We start from the raw sequence: 18369 nt of genomic DNA on the forward strand, positions 1-18369 counted from the left end.
CTCATGGGAACAGGATTATCTGACAGCTGTGTTCTTTGTCAATAGAAAAATGCTCAATCCACAGAACAACAACTAGGGAAGTTTATGTCTTGGCATGTCAGGTAGCAAAAGGGGGACTGGCAGTCATAATGTTATGGTGCATAGAAATCATGTCATTTTGAAAGCAGTCAGGAAACAGAGTGAATCACAGCCTATTTCATTTCAGCCCACATAGTCACATATTAATTAGGTAGCTGCTGAAAAAAACACATCGGGCACATCAGTGTCAGAATCTGACCTAGTTGGATTGGTCCAAAGAATTGGGTTTGCTTTTACATTTTGTGAAATGTTAAAGAGCATTAAAGAAAATATTCTATTCCAGATTGTGAAGAAACAACATTCAAGATGTTAATATCAACTTTACTTTTACCAGTGAAGTGATGGCTTTGTCAGGTAGGGCATCAAAATCTGGGACAATGGATGAGAAGACTGTAAAAGGGGATTCCTCCTCTGGAGACAGGGCAGTTGGCAGTGGATGGCGTGGGAAGTCTGTCCCGGGTAACTTCGAATTGTCTCTGTTCACGAGCAAAATCTCATCCTCCACAAGATCTCCTGCTAAGATCTCTGGGGTCAGAGGTGCCTCCTCCTCTATATCCTTGGTTTCAGACAAAGATCCCTCTTTCACTTCACTTCCATCACTCTCAATTGTCTCGTCAAAGCCTTTTTCATCAAATGCAGGTTCCTCAGGATAGGTAAAAATCACATTGATCCCTACAGTCTGGTCAGGGTCTTTGTCAAACTTGCTAGAGTCCTCTGGTGCCTGAACCACAGGTTCATCAACATCAGAGTGCAGCGTGGTTTTGGCTACATCAGGCTCCGACACCTCAGTTGGGATATTCACAGTCTCTGTTGGGGGTAAAAGAGCTGGCTGGCCTTGTTCTATTGTGGTCTTAGTTAAAACTGTAGAGACTTCAGGTTTTTCCAAAATCTCAACCTCATCAACTGTTTCTTGTTCAGGTTCTGATTTGACATCTTCAGTCTCTACAAGAGATATTTGGTCTTCTTCTTCTTCAATGGATGGCTCAATTAAACTGTCCAGGTTTTCTCGGCCTGACCCAGAAGCCTCTGTTTCTATTGGCGGCTCAGGCAACGTGGAGCTCTTTGGCGTCTCYTGGGAGGGAGGCTCTGGTAGGAGCTCTATAGGCGGGATGGTCTTTGGAGCAGGAGCTAGCACAACATCCTCTGGCAACAGATCTTCCTCCTCAATGCCTGGATAAACAAAGATGAAATGACTCAATCTCTTTGATGGTGTTTTACAGCAACACTTGGTGACCATTTCAAAGCTCAAGAAAAGAAAGTCAATAACTTACTACCAGCTTCAGGTGGACTGGTGGCGAGTGCTGCCTCAGGTGACGCTAGTTCACTCTCCTCCAGAATAACGATGTCCTCTTCTGGTCCCAGGGTGTTGAGTTCTACTGGTGGTGATGATCCACCGCCAGTGGGATGATCCAGGGTCAAGACTTCTGATAGGTCAATGCCCTGCAACACAAATAGGCTTTGTTAGCTAAACACAAGTCCATGTATGGATCCTTCCTGCAGACAGAAGGATCAGATTGGCCACGTACTTCACACCAAAGGGAGTTAGATGCGGAGGTAATCTGATTGGATTCCCTGTCATTATTCCTTTATTAGATCTATTTTCATTGGCAAACTGCTAAATCCATCCACAAATAGAGAAACTGAAGACAATACTGCAGACTGATTGCAAAACACATAAGCGCTCAGCATGTACCTCTATCCCTTTTACAGCTTTATGTTGGTGAGCCAATTGATGAAAGAAAGCTGCCCTGTTTCTTTTGAAACAGGACATCTGAAATTTTGAAGACCCACTACTGTTAGGGGAAAAAACTCGATCTCCTCTAGGAATCATAAAGTAAGTTCTATGTTTTTCCCCTGTTGTGACCCCAAAATTAAGTATTTTACATTTGTGTGTCCATGTTAAAGAAAGGTTGTAAATCACAAACGGTTTGCACCTTCTTACGGGACTTCTCATGGTATTCTTTCAAAAATAACTTCCTTCTCATCTGCCAGGGTCACTTTACATCAACAGCAGCAGAGCTACAGAGATTCACTTGAGCTACCGATCTTGACCAGCCTGCCAGCCACGGTGGACGGCCAAGTCTCGATTAAATTTGCAGTCTGGGTATTTCACATACTGGATTTATATTGAGAATATAACACACACAAGTTTACTCTATTCTGTGTGGACTAGGTGGACTTTTAGATTTGCAAAGAACTGACATGAGTTGAGTGATACATGATCGGGCAGTAGTCAGACTTACAGTTTTTGATGGCATTTGATAGAGTCTTTTACAGCACATGGCACATACGGGTGTCAGTAGCTCAGCGATGGGCAGGAAACGTATGTGAGAACACTCACAAACACATTTTTTAAAAATTATCCAATTCTTTTGTCCACAAGATTCCTGTTCTGCACACATTTAGGTGCAGATATGATACTTGTGTCACAATATCTCTATTCTGCACCGGACAACCTGGAACCAATTTTGTTTCCAGTCTCTTGGTCTGGTTATCTTTACTCATTGTTTTAAATGACTGTTGGTTGCTCTGGCAACAGCCTGATAATAGAATCACTCATCTTGTAATCTATCGTATGCATCTGTTCTATGTCACATGCAAATAATATAATTCATTCTGATGAGTTTACTTTGTGCTGAACTTTTCCTTCCTGAATCAACGCCAGGCGACGGTTGGAAAAAACTCTTTCCATTAGACAAAACTAAACATTATCCATTTATCTTTAAATGGACTGGAAGACAACAGGTTCAGGTTTGCTACATGTCAACAAAAAAACACCACTCTAGTTTGATCAATGAAAAAKAAATTCATTGATCAATGAATCAATGAATGAGATTGTTAATTAAAGGCTTGATTGAAATGTTCTAAAGTTGTTCAGGAAAAAGCTGCTTTATTTCAAACATTTTTATTTGTCTAAAGCTGGAAACTGTCTACCAGCAGATTTGGTTCTAAGAGCTTTGACACTTCTTACAGCCAGAGCTAGTTCGCCTGTCACACGTCAGTAAGGAGCCGCAGAGCTAATCCTGTTTGTAATATTGGATCAACGAGGTGGGACTCATAGTAAAGAATGGGATCTGTTCACACATTCAGACCAGACAAAACGTATGTATGCATGCGTTTCTCTTTAATTGGCTAATGATTTAAACACTCAAATTTTTCATATTTATTTTTATCTTTTTAAATATTGGAGAAATAAAATGATTTACGCTGTTTGGAAAAAAAATATTATATTTTAGAAATTATAGTTTTAAACTTTTTAACGTCAGGTTCGAATAACCAAGTCACTGTTGCAAAAATATTTCAGTTATTTGATTTTAGCTAGTATTGAGATTGCTTGATGTTCCTATGGAAACCTTGCTTGCTGTTTGCTGTTATTGATGTTTAAAAGAATGTAAAATACTGCATGAAATGACAGTGACAGCCTGTAGTTATATCAGTAAGATCTTGCAGGCTGAATACAATTTAGATGAAAAAAAAAATCAATTCCAAATTTAATTCAGAAAGAGTTTAGCTGGTGCAATTAAGAGCTTTTAGTTAAATTATTTATATAAAAAATGAACCAAATGTGTTATGAAACTTGTGCAAAACAAGCATTGATATGCATTAGAAAACCCATATAACCATGGAAGATTTTAGATGGTACTCGTCACTTAATTCTGGTGTGGTGCACTGTTGTTTCTGTCCAAGAATAGTAGTAGATTAGTATGGCAAGAGCCAACCTAATCCTCAAAGCCTTCACTTCATCCGTCCAGGGGAGCTCATCTGCTGGCTGGTGAAGTCTGGATAACATCTCAAGCCATTTACAGGTTATCGGAACATCAGTCATGCTGCAAAGGTCAGCAACCTCAAGCATGAGTGATTTATCAAGTTGGTGGAGCCTAAAGTAGACCATCTGCAGGCAGATCGTTGAGGTGGCTACTCACCGTCGCTTCGTCTGCAGCGCTGACAGGCTCAGGAATCTCAGACACTGTGGAACCAGTGGAGAAGAAAAAATATTAAAACACATTGTCACGTAAAAAAAAAAAGGAACGTGGCCAAAGTAAAAATATTCTCACAAGACAGAGTCTGCCAAAGTTTGTTGTTGCTGTTTCACCGTTGCTGTCTTACATTTCAGCTTTTCTGGGAGTAAATATTAGACACTGCAAGTAAAACCTGTCACTGCACCACAACCAAAGCAGAAGAACAAAGCTAAGCTGTGCATATAGGCTCTGCAGACCCATATGTTGGCCATATGGGTGTTTAGCCTCCTTTTCTTATGTCGCAGTCTATAACTAACGTAGGCATCAGAAGGCATCGATCTCCAGAGAATCTCACCAACACAGTAAAGTAATGATATGTTTGCCTTAACAAAGAAGCGCATGGAAAAATTTAACAGCAGGACAAAGAGATGGGATAGACATTATCACATCATCCAAGAGCCCACTGCCCCACCCCCAACCCCCAAAAAGCAGCTAACCTACTTACAGGCTGCTTGAATCCATAGTAGACTATACATTTTGTGTGTTTTTACAGGATAAATTATACAAACTCTTCATGTTTTACTCAGGGAATGTCACTTAGAAGTAGCGTGTTGAACACGAGAATCAGGTCGTGTAGAGATAGTAAGAAGTTACTAGGTCTCTGAGGTGAGTAGCTAGAGAGACATTACGTCTAATGAGCTAATAGCATAATCTTAATCTCCATCCAAACTGTCACGCTACGCTTTTACAAGAAGGAGCAATGTGAGAAACAGAAAAGAAGCCGTGCTACTGAGACTGACAGGTGTTAAGCTGCGTTATACCTGCACAGGAAGTGTTGCTCGCACCACAATGACCGCTGCACCAGAGTACAGCTTCAACAAGTCAAGACTAAAACACATCTTTACCAAATAAAATGGATTATAAACCAACAACATTTTTTTTTTATTATTTTAATGCCCTAATGGTTGAGTGCTGATAAATGCACATTACTATGTTATCTGCATGTTATTTCTCGTTATCTGTATGTTACAGTGTCGGCATGTACGGGACTCTAAAATTAACTTAACATTTTCAAAGAAGCAATGTTTCTATTCTGCTTCTGCATTGTTGGGTAAAACATCAATGTCATGAGCCCAAATTCTCACTTTTAAACCAGTTCACTTGAATCACCCATGAAATAAGATGATATTAAAGCCAAACTATGTTCCAGAAAGTATTAAAGATTTTACAGAGAAGGAAACAAACCATGTTGTGATGTCGACCTGAATGACGCTGCCTTCTTTAGTGGCTCCAAAAGTTTGAAAGCTTAGCTGCAAAGCTTTTAATTCTGCTTTTCCTTTGCGTGTTACAACTCCAGCTGACTCAGCTGGTCTGGTCACTCAGTGCATGTTTGTAACTAGCTCTTTAAAATAGCAGTCTCTTTTAACTATTAGACATTACAGACCCCAGGTGTAGCACGAAACTTTAATCACATCAAAGTCAAACAAAGTCAGACCGTTATCAAAGCCCAGTGGTTTCCACAGATCTGTAAACCACACATGCATTTTTCCAGAGTGTTTCACTTGCTGGAGAAGAAGAAAACGTGGTGATGTCTGCAAAATATACCAAAAGTTACAAGTGGGGTTGGGCACTTAACTAGTGTTGGTGCTAGAGCCATTTCTCAACTGGTCTTATTAGAAAGAAAGGAAAAAAAAAAAGGTTTGGTTTTCAGAAACAGAAGTGGTTCTCTGCTGCGTCATTATGTTGTGAAAAAGGTCCATGCTGTACACCTTTGATCTTCTCTCTGCAATTAGCTAAATGTGCTTAGAAGAACAAAGCAAAACAAAGAGTTTAACTATGGAAAAGCTCATTATTTATCCCAGTTTCCCTTTAATTAGATGTCCAAATATTACCGGCCAGATCTAACCAATGTTTTTGAAACAATTGCTGCTGGTGGCCACTCCTGTGGTTGTAAGCCTCTGCTTTCTAATTCTGCAAAAAGCAAATGTAATAAGTATATAAAACCAGAATTATCTGCTGTCAACACCGCAGGGTCCTGTATGACTCTTAAATGTTTAAGAAAATATTTGTCTAGTCTGGTGAACAGGGCATTAAATGGGAAATAAAAAAAACGTGAGCAATTTTTAAATGATTGTTTAACTATATTTCATTCAGACATGTTCAATTCCAGTTCAAAATGAGCTGCTACAAGAAGATAAAATGTTATTATGACCAGTGCCATTGGTCTAACTATTACTTTTATTCTCTAGTTAATAGTTAACTGGTTTATTAATAGTAAACTGGGATAAAACCACTTAGAAATGGGCCTATATATAAATTGACTAAATTACATGTCAGATTTTATACATTTTGAGACTTTAAGTACTCCCTGGCAAATGCTTTGTAAAATATATAATTTTTTATTTTCTTAATCATTGCCTAAAGATTATATTCTGATTAAATGTTTTGCAATTACAAAACTATATGCTGTTTTGAAGTATCTCATTTGTAGTTGACAGAGTTTGTAATGGTGTACAATTTATAATTTAAACGTGTACATGCTACTTTTCAAACATGAAAGAAGAAAAAAACACAAGTGAAGATGTGAATGTGTTTGATCATATTTAAAATTGGCCTAAATTTTAATCGAAACCCATGAAAAGTTATCTGATTAATGTAGACAGGGATAAACAGTTGTATGTCTGAAACACTAAAAGCATCTCGCACGTTTGCTCTGTTAAACAATGGTGCAAAAAATTCATATATATTTTTGGCCGACTGTTTTCTGTTTTCTTTTACTATGTCTTTTATGTGTTCTCTTAATTAAAATCACATGATATGGGTCACTCTTTGTGAATAAATAGTTGCCTCCAAATCTGCTTCTGAGAGAAAGTCGCTCGATGTTTGTGGCCCTTTGACTATCAAATATAAATCAAGCGAAAAATCGGCCAAAAAAACCCTAAAAAAACAGATAATTGGTGTAACTTTGTTCAATTTAAGAAGATTTTACCCTCTACACACCTTTTTTGAAAGGCCTCACTCCACCCTAAAAATCATTTAAAAAGTGTTTGCTGTCACTGCCACTTCTGTGGTCAACTCTTATTAAGCAGGTTACAGATATCCTTGTGTTTCTTATTGAAACGGTACATGCAACCTAAACATGTGACTAAATTATCGCGGCGGGCTGCGGTCTTACCACTCTCCAGCTCATTGATGTGATGCGGTTCGGTGAAGATGTTTTTAATCTCGCTGATTGTGTAGACCACTGTGGGGGGCTCCTTGACCTCTCGATACGAGTTCTCCACCAGGTTGGACTGCAGGGTCAGGTAGTTCAGCTGTTCAGAGCTCACCCCGGCTCCGTCCACCGCTACTGTGACTGCGTAATCCACCACTATGCCATCCACCCTGGCGACACAAACGTAATGTTGTCATACAGAAGAGAAACAGCAAATTCACTGAGACAAAGAGAAAACATCAGGATGATATATAATATCTCTGCGGGCACAAGCAATATTACGGCACTGGATTCAAGAAAAAAATCCAGAGAGAAAAAATTACTAAGGTGCTGATTTAATTAAGAATCAGTAAAAAAAAATGAGTTCACCGACGTCTTCAGTGATTTATGTCTGCTTGTAACACAGGAGCATGCCTCTCCTGAATGAAAAACCCCCCACCTGAGTCAGCCGAAATGCCAGTGTGATCATAACAAACGTGAAAACCTCACAGCAGACCTCCACTCCTGGAAAAAGCCATTCATTAGCCTTCATTCGACTGCTGTTATTCCTCCACCCTAATGGGCCGTTGGCAGACAGCTGAGTATGTGCAAACTCAGAGATCCTGTTTCCCTCCCAGTTTAGTCTCAGCGACAGACTTAAGTCTAATACTGAAATCCGCTTTCAGAGGGAGATATTACGCATGAATACAATTTTAGAATAAAATGATCCAACTCCGCATGGCACACCAGACGCTGAACTGTAATTATCTGTGAAACAAAACCAAAGCAAAAATAGAGTCTAAAGACATCAGTAGCAGTCCTCCACTCTATAAAACCCGGGTTTGAGTTGTTTGCAGCACACAGACTGGAGTGTTAACTCAATGCAAGGCAGGAAAAACAATCAGCAATGAGCTTAGAGAAGCAATTATTGCTGCCGGTCAATCTGGGAAGTGCCTTAACGTTATGGCGATGCCAATAAAAGTTCAGTAAAGAGGATTCCACATTCAAAAATGGCAACTAATCACTCCAAGACGAGATGTCCTAATCAGTGTGTAATACTCAGAGAAACTGGTTGATCCAAGAGCTCCATCTCAAATGCTACAGAGCTCAGTTAGCATGCTAAATATCAAATATCTTTAAAAAGTTGCAGTTGGACGTTGGTTTGCAGAGCTGAGTCAACCACAAGATTCCTAGTAACAATATCCTTTGAGCAGATGAAACAACAATAGAGAATTGTGGCAAGAACCAAACGCAACATAAAAGCACAAACTCCTCAAGCAAGGTGGCGGAGGGGGTTGATGTGACAAACAGGGTGATATGACAAAATGAACCCAAAAAAAGCAACAAAACTACAAAAAAAAGGCTGAAGAGAAAATAACAAATGTGTTGGAAATTCTGTGGAGGAGGCTGAAGAGAGCTGCGGTGGAAAAACGCCCACCGAATTTAAAGAACTCATGAAATATTGTGTGGAAGAGTGGTTCAAAAATATTTCAAGTTATTGCAACCAAAGTTAATTGTATAAACTACTAAAACATGTTAGTATTCAAACAGCTCAAACATATTTCTCATTATATGGCTTCATTTTTGTTTATATTTAGGATGAACATAAAACTATTTTTTTTGTAAAGATACATGACAATATTTCAATCATTGTTGCTTCTTAGTTATGCAAAAACATAATAAATGTCCATTATTGATTCAAGGTTGCATCTTGAATCAATAATGTAAACATGCAGCCTTCAAACTCATCACAGATTTCATAATGAACTAAGTACCACTGATTAATACATTAGGTAAAAATATGGTTGTTTTGCTTGCAGATGGTCGGTTTTGCAACTTTCTAAACAGTTTTTCAATCTGTTTTCCTTTTTTTTCAGTTTGTATACCAGATGGCTTTAATTTTTTTGTTCTGTTGTCTTTATAACATGTTAGCTTTGATATTTTTCTTTTGACTTGCACTCCATGTCATAAACCTCTTCTCTTACTCAGTTCCGTGAGGTTAAAAAGCTCACACATAATAGCACCTGATTACTTGGTAGGACCCGTCCTGATCCCACTTAACAGGTGGGTGGCCGCACTAAGATCATTAACACGTGCAACTAGCGATACATCTAAATCTACCAGAGGAATGATAAGAGATCTCCGGGGTTAAACAACACAGTAACTCACCACTGAGAGTCCTTCTGTGGTCTAGATAAACAGGAAGGAGCCGTTAAGATTTCTGCTGACAGCAGAGATGGCATTGGCATGAAAACATGAGGTGTGCGATCAGAAACTAACCTGAAGTCGATTACAGACACACTCTTAAAGCCGGGAAGCCCCTCTAGAGCATCTTCTATCTGCACAAACACAGTCAGGCATGAGATTAAAGCAACTCATGATTTGTTCCAATTTTCAAAGTGTTGAAACAAAACTTGTTTGCAGAAACACAAATCCAATATTCTGTGATTAAAGCAGAGAGAAATCAGTTTGTGACCATCATCAAAGGATTTTTAGCTTCATCAGTCCTGACTTTGGCTGCACTGATGATAACACTCTCCAGTGGGGAGGTTATTATTGAGAGAAGACTCACAGTTAGCTCTTTTAAATTTTAAATTACATCGGGGGAAGCAAACGAATGCGTGAAGCGATTCTTATATTCAATCAGGCTGCAAAAGAGCGAGAGAAAGCAAGACCGACAAGAAGGTTACAGTGACTTCTTGTCTCTGATAGCTCACAATAGAAAGGAAAGAATAATATTCTAGTTGCTGTTCATTTATCTTATATTATAGTTCTTAAAAATGTATTAAAATCGGAGTTGGCAGGTTGACGCTTTAGAGGTAAACAAAGGCGGTGAAGTGGCCACAAATCTCTAATTGATGCTTCACTTTGTTACCAACAATCTTCTTTAGCAAATAAGAAAAGGTCTTGCTCCTCAACATAAAATAAATCTACATGCATTGCTTCCCTCAACCAATTTATCAAAACTTTCAGACAAAACGATGAAAGCGAATGACTGAAAAAACGTTCAGATTGCAGGCACATGTTCTCTTCATGGTATGCAAGACTGCATGCATGCAAGGGGGGTGTTGGTATGCAATGCTGATTTATTTATGTTGAAAATCCCCACACAGAAGGTAAAGGAAGAAAGTCAGAAACAAAGAAACACAGCCATTATGTAAAAAGAAATACTGATTTTTATCCAAGATGCTGTCTATGAGTTATGCTTGTATTTGGGAGTACATTGTGGCTCCTAGTTGTGGTTAATGCAACAGATGTTCATGGACACATTTACAAAGTTTTCCAGGTGCTTGTAAAAGTTGCTTCAAACAGTATCTGTACAAATGCTTACATGTGCAAAGGTTCATCTTTTCTCATGAAATCTTATAAAGCTGTGTTTCCAGAACAAGAGGCAATTATTTTACCATTTCCAACTGCAAACTATAAAACCTGCAAGCGTTGAGCCCATGGTGCTAAGCTTTAGCTACTGCTGTCGTTAAAACGCATTTAAGACAGACAATGCAAGGAATCACAGGGCATTAGGCAATTAGATTATGTTCAATGATAACGCCGTAATCTCCCACAGCAAAAAAAAACAGACCCAGATGAGCCTGAGACAAACCTTTTCCGCAAGATCTCTGCTGAGCGTCTGGAACTTGAGGCTGGCTGGATCTCTGAGCTCGTCGCTGAAGACCTCTCCGGTCAGGAGGATGCTCAGCTCCACCACCTGCTCCAGAACGGGGGCAGCCGTGGGCTGAATGGTGATTTCATTGAACAGCTGTACCATTAAAAAAAAAAAAAAAAAAAAAAAAAAAAAAAACATGCAATAAAACTGCAGGAAAACACAAACATTTGTGATGCACAACAATGAAAACAATATCTCTGTGTACTCACTGGATTCTCTTCCACCTCTGGTGAAATGACGTCTGCGATGTCCTTTCCTTTATCTATTTCCTCTACATTGTTTATTTTGTGTATAAAAACAAAACAAAACAGGGTGTTAATTCAGATTGACTCTGAATAAATAAACATATATATCTACGCTTTGGAAAAGTATTCATTATGAACTATTCCACATTTTGTCGCATTACAACCAGAATCTTCAATGTATTTATGATAATGGCCTTTTGATATGATGGACCAAACAGTACTCCATAATCTGTTTATATTTTAATATTTTATAACCTAACTCTGCTTTAAACTTGTCCACAACTTTCTCCCAGGCCTGTCTGCCCCTTGGCCTTCATGATCCCGTTTGTTCACTAATGTTCTCCTTCACAGACAAGTAACACATTTATATTGAAATTAAATTACACACAGGTGGAGTGTGTACTTCCACACACTACACCTTGACTAATAAGTTAATTTCTTAACTTATTAGGTGATGTCAGAAAGCTAGACGTTATTAAAGGTTTTGAATACAAATGAGTGACACAATTTTCAAATTACGATGAAAAACAATGTGCGTCATTTTTCTTCCACTTAAAGTTTTGTGTTGGTCCAGCGCATAAAATCCCAAAATATTAAAGTTTGTGGTTGCAACGCGATGAAATGTTGACCCTAAACTGTCTTAGAATCTCAGGGTGAGCTGAACTAAAGTGAAGCTCATGGATTAAACACACAACAAGACAGGCAAGTAGCTAACTCTGACACCACAACCGTTCCTGATGAGGTTTGTAATAAGCATGTGAGTATGTTGCAGGGTTGTTATCAGCAGTGACACTGACCTAACTCTGGGGCTTCGACTGTTTCTGAACTCGCTGGTGTTGGTGTGCTGTAGAGCGGGAAGAAAAAATGTTCATGCAGTGTTAATCCCAGATTACAACATCATGTGGACTGTGGGTAAAGATGGGAACAAAAGTTAAGAGATAACTTTGTGGTTTTCACTTTAACGTAAATCTCAAAGGAGAAGAACATAATACTTTTTTTTTTCTCATAGCAAAGATGGTCGAAGTCACAATGTGATGTAATTAGGTTTATCCCTTACATTTAGTACACCATGGCACAAGATGTTATCATTTACTGCAGCAATAAACTTAAAATTTAAAACATTTTCAGCTATTTTCCTTATTCTTTAACAATCCTCTTTCTATATTAATCTGCGAGACATTTTCACTTATTTAAACATTTTTGTATTGGGTGCTAGGTTTGCATCGTAAAAAGTATAAAGGAAAGCATCACGTTTTTTAGCACTTCGTTGTGTGGCGTTTTTGTAACCATGAAATTTTAATTGTATTAATTTCATTTTATCATTCCACTGATCTTTATTGTATGATTTGATAACAGGAGAAATTGTTCCAAATTATATTTGAAATCTAAAAAAGCTTCAAACTGTGATTTCAAGTTTCAAGTCAATGTAAAATGCCTGCCAATATGTCTATACATACACACACACATATATATATATATATATACACACACACACTTTTTTTTTTTTTTTTTTTTACAATTTTAGTGTTTTATTTACATTACAATGTCAAACAGAATGAATCAACGAAGTTAATTTAAGAGACCCTGAACTTCTTTTCTGACACATTTTGTCACTCAAAATTCATACTTTACATTTGTGTACTTCACAATACATTTTCTGCAAAATTTTAAAAAGCCTTAGTTAATAACTACACCATGTTAAAGATGACATGGGTATTCAACTTCTACAACTATGTTTTAGGTAATCACTGATGAATAATTTGCCCCCCAATTTTTTTTTTTTTTTTCATTTAATTAGTTGTAAAACTTTGTATTAATAAACGAGCAAGCCAAAACAACAGCCACAATGTTATCTTTTATAAAGGGAGCTCAAACAAATACCTGCATACAGAGAGGGAAATATTTATTTGATCCGCTGTTAATCTTTAAAAGTTTCTACAAACAAATGAACAGCCTGAGTTTTAACATGTTATTGCAAAAAGACAGAATATCTACCAAGAATCCAGAAAAGGTGAGTTAGATAAAGCTTAAAAAAATTATGTGCATATCAGTAAGTGAAATAAGCAAAAAAAAAAAAAAAAAAAAAAAGGACCTTAAAATTGGTGGAAACAATTTCAAGGTCTGGTCCTTACCAGACATATGGTATGTCTGGTAAGGACATACCATAATTCTGGTATGTCCTTACCAGGATTATGTCTGGCAAGGACATAATTCTAATAGTTAATCTTTGTTTAGGAGGGGGTTTGCTGCACTAATCCAAAAATAATTTATCTACCCAAATCATTTAGGTTGTGTTTCCTGATTGTAAGAACATTACAGACAACGCTCAGCATACTGTCTGTTAGACTGTCATACAACAGCAGAGTGTCTTCAGTAAGAAGCCTCTCTTGATTCTCTGTAACACTGACCGCTACATGAGATCCTTCTTTCCCACATCCATCACCATCTACAACAACTGTTTGAAGAAACTTGTATAAAATGAGTCACAGCAACATTTATTTTTTCCCTAAACTCCGTCGTGGCAGAAAGTTGATGCCACGTTTTGAATTAGGCCATATGGGAAACTTTTCTATTGAGTCCACAGGGAGCTGCACCGACGTGGACTGAGTAGGCGTCCAATGCTTCCAGCTTCAATAAGGGATACTAACTTATGTGTGTTGCGCAAGGCTGCACTGTATTTTATCCCCTCCTCTGGATGTCAGATTATTTCCTGTATTTTAAATGGGTCAGGGGGGTCGGGTTGGCAAAACAGTAGCTCATTTTTCAGGGCACCATTTATACAAGAACCTCCCCAGCAGAAAGTTTGAATGGAAAAAAAATACTCATGTGCTTATTTTCACATAATGACATCAATATGAGTAATATATTTTAACAACAGTAATGTTATTTTTGTATTTTTGATAGATATTCTCTTTGAAAATCGAATGTAAATACTGTTCATTTATATGCAGTGAGTAAACTCAGAAAAACGTCAGAGGAGCACATAATTATCCCCCCGGCTGTACATCTATGATCAACCAGTCCACTGGATTTATGAATCCTTGGGATCAGAAGACGAGTTCGATTACAGATGAGTAGGAATATGAACAGGTAAGGTTGAATGGCCTTAACAACCTTACCTGCACATATGCTTCCAGGACCGGGTGGGCTCACTACAGACGGTGGGAAGAATGACACGTTTACCAAAACACACAGACTTCATGGTGAGAAAACATTCATGTTTCAGTGACGCATTAAACAAGCGGACAGTTTTCTTTACCTTTTAAAAACTGAATGCGACATTCTCTGAAAACATAAAACAGTGTTAGGAACTTCGGTGTCAACCTGCCAGCGGACATATTGGTTTCACACAGATTTCCACTTCCATAAAGTCAGTAGAGTACATACTCACCTCTTTGACCAGAGCCTGATGCTCCTCTGACTGGCTGAAGTAGCTGCCAATATCCTGCACAGTGACTGTGCCTTCCTGGCACTGACTCATCCAGCTTTGGTACTCGTCTTGCTCAGGCAGTCGATCCCAGAAGATCTTGAAAGCCTCCCACACGGTTTCCTGGCACACTGGTCACCAGAGAAAGAGGCCATCGGCCGATTAACCAAACCTGCAGGCCTTTCTGTTTGACAATGTGCTACTGGGACAAAGTTGACTGCTTCCTATTATGGCGTAAACTTTCTCACAAGAATATTTTTGAATAATTCAAACAATGAAAAAGTGAAGATGTGCAAATGTCATTACTTCACGGCTCAACACAGCAAAAAGCCCAGTGTTAATTTAACTCTGAAGAGTGTGGACTATATAAACACTGAAAAAGTGTTGATATCAACTCTGTGGGAGTTAAATCAACACTGGGAATTATGTTGTTAACTCCCACAGAGTTGATATTAACACTTTTCAGTGTTCATACAGTCCACACTCTTCAGAGTTAAATTAACACTGGGCTTTTTGCTGTGAACCTGCTGGGCTCTTCTGTTCGGTCCGTCGCCTGCAGGCCTGACCTGAATAAATCCCCACTTTCTACTATCACAGCCAGATAAACAGACAAAAGCTGCTCGGCCAACATTAACAAGTCAAAACAGTCGGTATACTGTGGGCAGATCCCACTTTTGCATCCGTTTGCTAAAAGTCTCAATGAGCCAAATAAAGCAGAAATTCTGCATGGTTGCTGTGTTCAGCTGTGAAATACGTATTTTATTCTTTTTTATCAAGTCATTTTCAGTTTTTAGGAAACTTTTTATTGCTGCTTAAATGAAATGATTAGATTAATAACACATACATCATGAAATAAGTCAAAAATAGTTTGTATAAATGAGTGGACCGGACCTTCCTCACTCTCCACAGAAAGTGTCAAACATCTCTCATCACTTTGGCCGCTCCATTCAAGCTGCAGGTTTTCTGCATGTCACCCTGCTGTCTTTCCATCACTTTTGTCAAAACTGAGTCACACCAAGACATGTTTTGCAAAACGTGTGTGGCTTTTCTCGAGGATGCAAATGAACAGCCATTTAAATCTGGGGAGAAACTGTAGAGGAGCAAAAAAGTGATTACTCCCACGTTACAAATTCACCTCAGCACCGTGATCTAAATTATTATTGATTGAGATTAAAAACAGAGGGAATTTTGTCCATTCAGGTTAAAAGAATAAACTGAAATCAGAAAGAAATAATGAAGGTAAAATTGAGTCCAGAGGGAGTGATTTAATTTTCCGATGGACTGATTCATCTGAGGTCATCTAAAAGAACATCAAGCGGGTCTTTAAAAAGAGTTTGATGACTGCGGTGGCACGCCACGACAACAGCTGTTTCTGTTGCTTCGTAAAATTGTTTTGGGGCCTGGATGTGGCCTGGTCTTATTTAGATTTTTATCAGCGAGCAGAAGATTTAGTAAAGGTTTTAAAGCATTCCTCCATCATCAGGAATCACAACATATAATACTCATCTTATTAGTTTACCATCACATTGTGGCTAAAACAATTCATAAGGATGCATAAATGTCATGTTAGACTTTATTTTCATCCTCCGCTGTATTCATGTTATTCTAAGTTAGCTTAACAGGCTTTTGTGGATATAACCTCTGCAAATAGTTAAATCTTTGGACACTGCCATAGGTTTAGAGACATAAACAATGTACTACCGTTTAATTACATGATCACTTTCTACATTTTAAATTTAATCAAACCCATAAAATAATGTAATAATTGATCACCTACTTCTACTACTGATGTAACTTTACAAAATAATTGCTGCAGCCAAATATCCGTCTAGTTACAGCGGATGCTTACTGGGGTCCTTATATTCCTAATTATCTCCACTATGCAGCTCTCTCGTAAATTAAGGACTGAAAGTACTAATTATCTGCTGTACAAAGTCTTTACTTTCTTAGACATGTAGCTTCATATTTGAAAGTATCTGAAAGTTTTCAGTCGGCTTCTCGGACTGAACTGCCGGGTGCTCAGCTGTGGAGCCTCTGAAGAGTGACGATAAAAATTTGAAACCTCCTTGAATATACAACTGTCTCCATGGTTACTGGCATCCAAGGTAAAGGTTGTATAGAAATCCTCAAATTTGATTGTTACAGAGGCCAAGATGCCTCTTTTTGCTCCTCTACTGAAACGGTGATTGTTATCGTCTCTTGATGCAATTTGGCCAGAAACTCTGGGCCTCATAGAGCAATAAAAGTCACATTTCTAATTATCTCAGACATTTGGCTTGGGCATGCAGCTATTTTCTTGGAGTCATCTCATGACTTATGAAGATGAACACATATTTATAAGGGCGTTCTCCCTCGTCTTTCCCATTTTTAATGAGATGCTACAAAAAATGGGCCTCTATATCCCTTCATAATTGCATCCTAGTGTTTCTAAACCCCCTTGGAAACTTATAAAAGCCATCAATATATTTCAAAATCCCTAAGTTGCACATATATAATCCCTGCCGCCAACTGTTGAAGATGCTTTGTCTGTAAAGTTTTGCTCCCGTTTCCTGTAATTTGACGTCATCTGGGTGAAATGTGCCACACGGTTTAAAGCAGGTAGGCAAAGCTGCCACCTGCTGAGATGTGTGCTTCTTTCTGCGGAGCAGATTTTGTGAAGAAGACACAAGTTGAGCGTGCTCTTGTGTTTCGCTTGGGTAAAGTGACCCTGTGAGCGGACCGTAGCCTTTTCAAAACGTGTACCTCATAAGATCCAACGGCTCTCGGCCTGCAGACAAAGCCCAGCCCACTTACCTCTGAGGTGAAAATAGCCCAAATGGTTTGCAACAACCTCCTCAGCAGTCTCTTGTCCACATAGTCTGAGTCCGCTCTGATAAAAGATATTCCTTTTCCTTCGAGAGGTGACGGCATGGCCGTCGTGAGATGCCTTCACATCGGACACCCGGATGATTTGAGGAAACGCCGCCGGCTCTGGAGAAAAAGGCTTACCCAGGTATCCCATAGAGGAGCCTTCCAGTGTGGCATCTGTACAATCACAGGGGGGGGGGGGAAATGAAATAATGAAAAACGTTTTTTTTTTTCCTGAGCTGCACATGAGTATGCAGAAAACATTTGGTTTACTACCAATTCCTTACCTGAGAGTCTGCTCAAAACTATGACTGTGAGGCTAAAGAGAGCACAAAAGAAAACACTTCTCCAGGAAGCGCTACTCATGTTAAATCCGTGATTGGGTTTAAATCCGTGGACTCGGAAAGGGATCAAGAAGACATGTCTTTCCTCTCAAGTGACGACATAGTTGCTTAAGAGTTTGCATAGTTCAAAACTCTCCAAAGCCAAAGGATACCAATAATGATGAGAAAGCATTTGACAATAGAGCCTGTCCCTGGTGTGGTTCACTGTGCTGCAGAAAGTTGTATGTGTGTGTGTGTGTGTGTCACTGTGCTGAGAGTCCAGCCCCTGGCTCAGGTGGACAGGCAGATGGCCTGTGGAGAGAAGGGGATTTTTTAATTCTTTCTAATCCTGTTGTTTTTAAGCCCGTTAGGAAAAACTCGTCAAGAAGTTACTGGAGCAAAGCTGTGAAGGGAGGACAAACAGCGAGGGGCAAAGAGAGAATGAAGCGGAAAGCTGCAGGAGGGGGGTTATCTTTGAGAATGAAAGGTGCGCGTGTGAGTGTGTGTGTGTGTGTTTAAGGTGCAGTTATTTCAACAAAGGCTTGTTCGAGCCTTTTGGAAAAACATCAAATCCGCTATATTTCAATCTAAATGCATCATACAACAAATAAAGCAAGAATAATTGAGAGCAGC

The 18369-nt window shown here is 38.8% G+C and overlaps 1 protein-coding gene across 2 annotated transcripts in view; it reads right to left on the minus strand.

The window, feature by feature from the left end:
• Positions 1-18180, minus strand: part of impg2a (interphotoreceptor matrix proteoglycan 2a) — a 32050-nt gene extending 13870 nt beyond the window's left edge. Inside the window, exons 1-14 of one of the 2 annotated variants that reach the window (XM_008433969.2) lie at positions 17701-18180; positions 17360-17590; positions 14531-14697; positions 14399-14424; positions 14259-14291; positions 11937-11983; positions 11104-11165; positions 10832-10987; positions 9511-9569; positions 9400-9420; positions 7213-7421; positions 4002-4045; positions 1350-1518; positions 410-1248 (exon numbers count right to left, since the gene is read on the minus strand). In XM_008433969.2, the coding sequence (XP_008432191.1) occupies positions 410-1248; positions 1350-1518; positions 4002-4045; positions 7213-7421; positions 9400-9420; positions 9511-9569; positions 10832-10987; positions 11104-11165; positions 11937-11983; positions 14259-14291; positions 14399-14424; positions 14531-14697; positions 17360-17590; positions 17701-17779 (2142 nt within the window). In that variant the 5' untranslated portion in view covers positions 17780-18180. The remainder of the gene's footprint in view (positions 1-409; positions 1249-1349; positions 1519-4001; positions 4046-7212; positions 7422-9399; positions 9421-9510; positions 9570-10831; positions 10988-11103; positions 11166-11936; positions 11984-14258; positions 14292-14398; positions 14425-14530; positions 14698-17359; positions 17591-17700) is intronic. The other variant, XM_008433979.2, reaches the window with a different exon arrangement.
• Positions 18181-18369: the final 189 nt, after the last annotated feature.

This window comes from Poecilia reticulata, linkage group LG2, assembly GCF_000633615.1.
Source record: "Poecilia reticulata strain Guanapo linkage group LG2, Guppy_female_1.0+MT, whole genome shotgun sequence".
In the NCBI taxonomy this organism is placed as follows: domain Eukaryota; kingdom Metazoa; phylum Chordata; class Actinopteri; order Cyprinodontiformes; family Poeciliidae; genus Poecilia; species Poecilia reticulata.